Here is a 7,511-nt window from a genome sequence, read left to right on the forward strand (position 1 = left end):
GAACTACGAAACTTTACTTTACGATCGATCGTTCCTACATACACTTTTATGTAAGATTATTACGACTGAGAATGAAATTGTTCGAGAGAGTTCTTTATTGTATCTTCTGAGAGGATTTATTGCTAGTTATTGAAATCGTTTACTGTTTCATGTTCAAATCTTTTTTTCATGAAACAGTCATTATATTCTGATATCAGTATTTTCAGTTCATCCGGTCTTGAAACATCCCTAGAAAAACATCATTCTGACTGATGCCTAACTTGGACCAAAGCCTCGGACTTTCGGAAACATTTTACTTCACCACGTGACCTGGTAAACCTTCACTACCATGCACGACATACACCGTCGTTTTTTTCCTTAGAAAACTTCTCTTCCTAGCTTTCCCTGTTCTTCTCTTGCCATGCTTCCCATTCATTCGTGTAAAGGACATTTTTCTCATTCTGTAGAAATATATGGACACGCACTCGAAAATGCACTTATATGCAGGGTGTCCTGGAAACCATATTTAACCGAGAACTGGTGTTGAATCATAAAATATGTCCACAAAGTATCGTGATGACTTTAGTTCTAGTCGCATGGGTATAAATTTGGATAGCTTCTTTATTTTCTAAACAATGTTCACAAAAATATAAACCTGAGAATTTTTTTTGGCATGGCCTAAAAAATGCATGCGTGTGTTGACATTCAAATTAGTGGCCTCTAAACGGCCTCATACATAAACAGAACTAGAAAACTTCAAATGAATCCTTTCGGGATGCAAAGTAAAAATTTGTTTCATAAATGTAATCACTGGCAGTGAGGATCTCGAGAAACGAATTTTTGTATATTTTTAATTAAGTTTAATTAAGTTCCAATGGGAAAACGTTGTGTACGAGTATGATCAGCAAGCAACTCATTTCGTTTCATGAACAAGGGGAAAAATGATGCCCGAAGGCGTCCATGACAACGGTACAAACTGTCAAACAAATAAAGTAGACTAATTTGACAAGGCTTTTTTTCCATTTTATATATAAGCTATTGAGGCAACCACCCGGAAGAATATGAAAGTAACGATGTACTGGAGAGTACACCATCAACAAGGAAAACAAGACAATAATTTTCAGTATTTCGCGATTGTATTTAGTACCTCAAGAGCTGTCGTTAATTCGGGGACACTTTGTACATATGATACACATGGATTCGTAAAATAAACGTTTGCTCCGCCCAACAGAGCGCGTAGGCGATAAACTCGAAGGATTAAATTATGTCGGGCCATTGCGTTGTGTGCTTTCTTCGTGAAGTTGTGCTCCGCCTGTAATTGCACTCAAGTGCGACTCCCTCGTCCAATGTTGAAAATGAGTACACAAGTAGATACTCGTATACGTAAATTCTTACGTGTGAGTAGTTATGATCAACTGTGTCAGAACTCAATGGACAAATCTATTTCTTTACTCTCGTCGAAATGTTTCGATGCATTTCCCTTCTTTTTTCCAGCACCCACATACGTCAATCTCGTCGTTTATACCTACATTACATTTTCCATAGGATACTGCTTGGTTATAAAAACTTCATTGATAGTCTCCCTAACTAGACCACCCACTTGGAGCAGATCGAATGGTATATTATTTTCGAACAATTTATATTTATAAACGTAAAAAAAAGAAATTCATCTGGATCATTTGTGACATGATCGATTGCTGCCTCATCGCTAAAAACGAAATTTTATGTCATGCTTGGGTGCACAAACACCTTTTCCTTCACTGCATATTGACGAATTTTCGCTTTGTTACTCCTTGGAAATATCAGAGGCAACCCTCTGAGGTTGGAAGAGAGAGAACGCTATTTGGTTAGAAGGAGTAAAAAAAAGCTTTTTTGAAACTTGGTTTTGAAAGGGAGCATTGTTTGAATTATTCACAAGATTGCCCACTTCCCAGTCAATATTCCGAGGACATAAGAATTTTTCCTTATTTTATTTTATTTGGAATTGTGCTTCGTGAGAAGACTAGTCAGGAGTTTCTATTAAAAATATTTGTAAGTCCATTCGTATACGATCGGTGTACTTGAAAAAATCGATTATATCGAGAGTTTGTGAAATAACAGTCGATATTTATAGGCTGATTATATTGATTAATTTAGTCATCAATCCGATGCCGAAGTGTGAATCCGAAACCGGTTGTTGCACAGAAAAATTAACAAAATTGAATATCATTTTTTAATCGATGTGCGATGAAATTTGTGTTGTATGATTAATCAATTTTCCTGTTTTGTTTCACGCTTACTTTTATTAAAAACAGAATTTTAATTATTGCTCATCACATTGTGATAGAAAAGCAATATTCATTGGAAGAATTTAAAATTTCCACTAAAATATTTGGAAAATGATCATCCTTTTTATTTTTTTTTTAGATCGAGTGAATTTTATTCCACGAGAATTGTGCAAAATGCTTAAATGTTCACATGATTTATTATGTAGTCGGCGTTTATTACCTAGTGTGAATAGATCTAGTGTATCCGGTCTATAATTGATGATTTACTAAAACATAAGAAACTAGAAATGAATGAAAAATACTTTTGATGCAGCTTTTGTTTCGTTGCTCAACGACTACTCTATTAAAAAATCTTAACGAAATAAGATCGTGACATCAACCTATTCATGTTGCTTTTAAAATCAATTTGTTTATCATTAATTTGATTTTAAATTTTACGTTGAAACAATTTCACTTATTAAATTTGATCTGATTCAATTACTTAGTTTATAGTTAGCGATATACCCATCCAAAAAAATCCAACCACGATTATTACGTTTGCCCATGTTAGTCATCTCACAAAATTCTAGTTGGGGTTCACATGTCGATTCTGTAAGACCTTGTTGTTGTATGTGGAATTCTAATGTGTACTCGATGTCATGTCATGAATCTATCATTTATTCGATATAAAAAATTATTTATTGCGATTTCTGGTTTTACTCTTGATATATAACACTATAAAAATACTTTTAAAAAGTAAAGAAAAGCGCACCAAGTATTAAAAGACCGCGACCTTAATTTAGAATGATCTTTACTATATTTTCAGTCAATTGAAAATTTGCTTCCCCATTATTTATTGCTAAGATAACATAGTAGGATGATCATGATATGAAAAAAATGAGATTGTTCTAGCATAGCCAAGAATAGTGAATGAATTTCGGTTTCTGCAAAGAATCGTGTTATACTTCCAATGGTACCGGCTAAAGAGTTTTGTCACCTCAAGCGTTCTTAGAATGATTTCGCGATTGAGAGATAACTTGTTGCCCCGTTTTTTACTTTTTCAAACGTGTTTTTACTGTATCGGGGAAAATCGATTTTAATTGCCTAAATCATTATATCTCGGGATTGAGTGAACGGATTTTGTTGCGTGAAGATCTGGTGTTGGTGGGAAAATAAATGACGCAATACCGGTCGGCGTAAAATGTGTAAAAAAATGGTGCTTTATTTGATGTCGATGGTGAAATAACAATGAAGGAATGTCCCGACAATGAATGATAGGCCCGCAAATTAGCCCGGTGAGATGTAACAAGTGAGAAGTGACCCGGTCGTCGTCGTCGTCGAACGTGTGTTCGACGATGCCCAAAGAAAAGCCGACGCGTGCTTGCGCTTGCCCGAAAGATAATCCCGAAATATATGAGAAATCCTGTGTTAAAAGGTCCCGAAAAACGTGTCAGATTATAGCCGATAATGTCCCGAATGCGATGAGCACAATATTTTTAGAAAGAGAACTCGAAATCAGTGAGATGTTGCCGAAAAGAAATATAAAGAACACGGAGCACGTCAACACGCTGTACGACCGGATCAAAGACGGACGAAATCAATATGGAGATCGATGAAGACGCGCTGTGGGCATGCGCCACACGTCGCGTCGATCGCACCCGAATTGCGTGTCCAGTACGTGCTGACCCCCCGCGAGAGCGTGAGAACTAGAGCACGAAAAGCCCATTGTCTCACGTTTCCCAAATTCCCGAGTCTGCGAGCTAGCGGTAGGGCGAGCGCTCGATCCCGAGAGCGCTCGCCGGCACTGAAACCTCGCTAATTCCTGAACAGATTTATTTTCAACAAGGACCAATTGAAAGAGAAAAATCTAAAAAAAAAATCGTCACCATATAAATCGCCATATTCGCGTATATAAGTGTGCAGCAGGGCTCATGCTGGCTTTTCTTTTACACTCTCGTTTTTTCTTCTAATACTTGGCGTCGAGCCGCTACCGCGTCTTTAGATTAACTTGAATTTCAGTCTTTTCAAATGAAAGAAAGCATTAATAGTCCTGATCAATCAAGATAAATGACTATTCGAATCTATCCTCATATTTAACACGAATATAGCTTGAAAAATTTTGACAATGTGAAATTCTCTCGTCGCTTTCATGTGTATAAAACCACTACAATCAATAGTTAGAAACATTCATAGTTTTTATATAAATTTCGGGTTAATGAGAAATAAAAAATTGAATTAAAACATATAACAAATGGTTCTGTTGTACGATCTTTATTTTTCTTCTTATTTATTTCCAATTTTTCCTTTAAGGCACTTTTTTTCTCAGCACTTCCAAAGGTGATACCACAGATCGAAGTTTCAGTTGCATCATAACTTCATCTCCGAGAAGCGCATACAGGTATCGAGATTTCGATTCGTCATCATTGACGAGATCAAAAAGAGACGCATAAGCATGAGTATTTTTTTCGATATATGAGTTTTCATTTGCCCAAGCCTCAACCGTGCGGTTCCCGCTCGATGTCTTTATAGTTCCATAATACAAAACATTTGCGTGTTTTGTCGCCAAATCAATTACATATTGCAATTTTGAGTCTTCCGATGTAGAATTGAAGATTTCGTAGAAATGTTTTTCAAAAACTAAGATCTGAAAGTAAAAGTATGAATCAATCACTGTGCTTATAAAATTTGAATAAAACAAAAACAATCAAACGTATTCTTGCACATCTGGGATATGCAGGAAATCTTAAATTTTTGAAACCGTATGATTGTTTTCGCGCAAAATACTGATTTCCAAAATTATAAAAACGGGAGAATATTCCCATTTCTTTTTCGTTTTGGGTCATTGAAAATTGTCTGAATTATTTGAAAACTTCAATTGTTTGATGCCGAAAAAGCCAATTGAATGAGCAATTGAAGCGAACAGAAAATCGGAGCTCTTCTTACCTGATAAACCGAGTTTCCAGTGGAGTAAGAGTCGATATAGTGCGAGCCGAAATTAATCTGAAATTCGGAATCATCCATAGAACCAATGTTTTTGACGACAGCCTCGTCGAGATGAAGATCTTCGAGTGGACTTGCAATTCCTTGACTGTCACGAATCCGATCGATTGTTACGAGCAGGTAACAATACCGGTCGTCGTCGAGATAGGAATGTTGATGTATGCCGAAATAATCGGCAATTTCATTTTGGGCCCATTTCTCGGAAAAAATGTGCCAAGGTTTACTCACTCCTTCAACCTCTAGTCCGCGGAAAAAACCGTGAAATAATTCGTCAAGATTATTGCACATCTCCAAGGCAATTGCAGAATCGTTGTCATCTTGATCACGCGGAACCAAGTGTGGTTCCGCTGGAGGATTCTTGAAAAACTTGAAAGACGGCTCGTGGAAAAACCAACTTTCGTTTTCGTCTCGGGAAATGAATCTTATATTATTACGGAGGGATTGATAATTATTATACACTTTTATACTTTCACCCAATGGAGGCTTTTGAGAAAACGTTCCTCCGAGGTTATTTATTAGCGCAAACGCGATCAAGAGCAAGGTCCTACAATTCCACATTTTGTCTCTTATTCCTGATAATTTTGTCGAAAGCGAGTCTGGAACAGAAGAAAAAGTTTTACGATAAGACAACGGAAATATTTGTAATGTTGAAGCTTAAAAAAAATGTTTAAATAGAAAGAAATTATTTGCAATGTGTAATTTCGGTTTCGGGATTAATCCAATTCGGAAAAATTCGTTATTTTTACTGTCCATAAAGAAAGTCAAGTAGAATAATTATTATTAAATTCTGTTCTCAGTTTTGCTAAAAACCACCAATCTAATCAGAATCTTCTGCTTTAGCAAGTTGACTAAAAATTGATTAGTAAAATATTGGAAAAATTTTATACAAACCTTCAAATCGTTGTATTTTTTCGGAAATAATTTTAATCCTTAAAGTTGAATACCAAGATAATTTCGTGAACGTTTTTTTTACTATACTGAGCAATCATAGAACGGGTCTCAGGTTTTATAGAAACTGCCTTCGCAAACGAACGTCATAACAACTGTTTCAAAGTCAATATTCCAATCACATAGGAACTGCTCAAAGTCTATTCGTTTCATTAGCATAAAATTGTTTTGCTAGTTTGACATATCATATCTGGTTTCTCCTTATCCATATCAGTACTGTTTTTCAATCCAATACTGAAATAGGTGTCATCTGTAATTAATTTTTCGAATTTTTCGTCTTACATCGATCGAGCTTTGGCTGAGCAATTGAGGACAAGATCGGTTGAAAATTTCAAACTACATTTTTACGAGTTTGTCGAACATTCAATGTTTCATAAAAATCGACTCGGTGATAGCGATTCAATGATGTATTTTTATTTTTTGTATTATCTAAACATAATCATGATCTTGCAACTTTAAAACCATTTATCAACGATAACTTAATAACTCGATCGGCGAATTACTTTACATGACGCCACAGTTGACGATCCAGTTCAAAAACTTTCCATTATGAGTTTATTTTATTTTAATTTTTAGTTTATTTATAAAGTTCGAATGCCGACTTGAAAAAATGCTTATCAATTAAAAATCGAATAACATATATTTGCCACGTTATTGTTTCCTAATTGAAAAAGTTTTGGAGAATTTTTTTGTGGAAGTAATCTTCCACTATCAAGCAGAAATAACATGGAAGAATTTCAAAAAAATTGCAATGACCAAGCCGGTGCTTCTCTCTCTAAATGCGATTCTCAGTTAGATTTTTCAATTACATCGAAATATGAAACCAATCACACCGCACTCTATTTGTATCGAACGATTGCAATTTGAATGTAATCAACTGAAATTGTAACGTTATTCATCAAAGTCATCAAAAGTTACAAGAAAATTAAGCCTTTCAAGCATCTCCACGTTTCCAACTTTTTTAGAGTTACGAAAATAAAAAATTTAACGTTAGTGTTTTATTAACAAGACAGCCAAATAACCGGACAGATGATATTCAAACGTATTGGTTACTTCACAGAAATTTACTTACCCAACAAAGATCTAATACTTACCAACAAAGATCTAATAAGTTGAATGACGATATGGTGGATTCACCGTATCGCTGAGGCTATCAGTGAACTGAAACAATCTGAAAGAACGAATTTTTTTTTCATCTTGAAAAACATATTAAGCGAAAATGAACCGAGGGAAAATGATCTCTGAAAAGAATCTCTAGAAATTGACCTATTACGGTGTGTATATTTTGGGGGGCCGGGTTGAAATTCCGAACTGTGAGAAATCAGACGGCGCAAAATT

General features: G+C 35.4%; 1 protein-coding gene across 1 annotated transcript; it reads right to left on the reverse strand.

Annotated features, from left to right (window-relative positions):
• Window positions 1–4,496: 4,496 nt before the first annotated feature.
• LOC122417746 (torso-like protein) lies at window positions 4,497–5,513 on the reverse strand. Its single transcript, XM_043431543.1, has 2 exons — window positions 5,169–5,513; window positions 4,497–4,869 (listed from the first exon to the last, which is right to left on the reverse strand). The coding sequence occupies exons 1-2, from the start codon at window positions 5,511–5,513 to the stop codon at window positions 4,531–4,533; spliced, it is 684 nt and encodes a 227-aa protein (XP_043287478.1). The 3' UTR covers window positions 4,497–4,530.
• Between the last annotated feature and the right edge of the window lie 1,998 nt (window positions 5,514–7,511).

The sequence above is a fragment of the Venturia canescens genome, chromosome 11, assembly GCF_019457755.1.
Source record: "Venturia canescens isolate UGA chromosome 11, ASM1945775v1, whole genome shotgun sequence".
In the NCBI taxonomy this organism is placed as follows: domain Eukaryota; kingdom Metazoa; phylum Arthropoda; class Insecta; order Hymenoptera; family Ichneumonidae; genus Venturia; species Venturia canescens.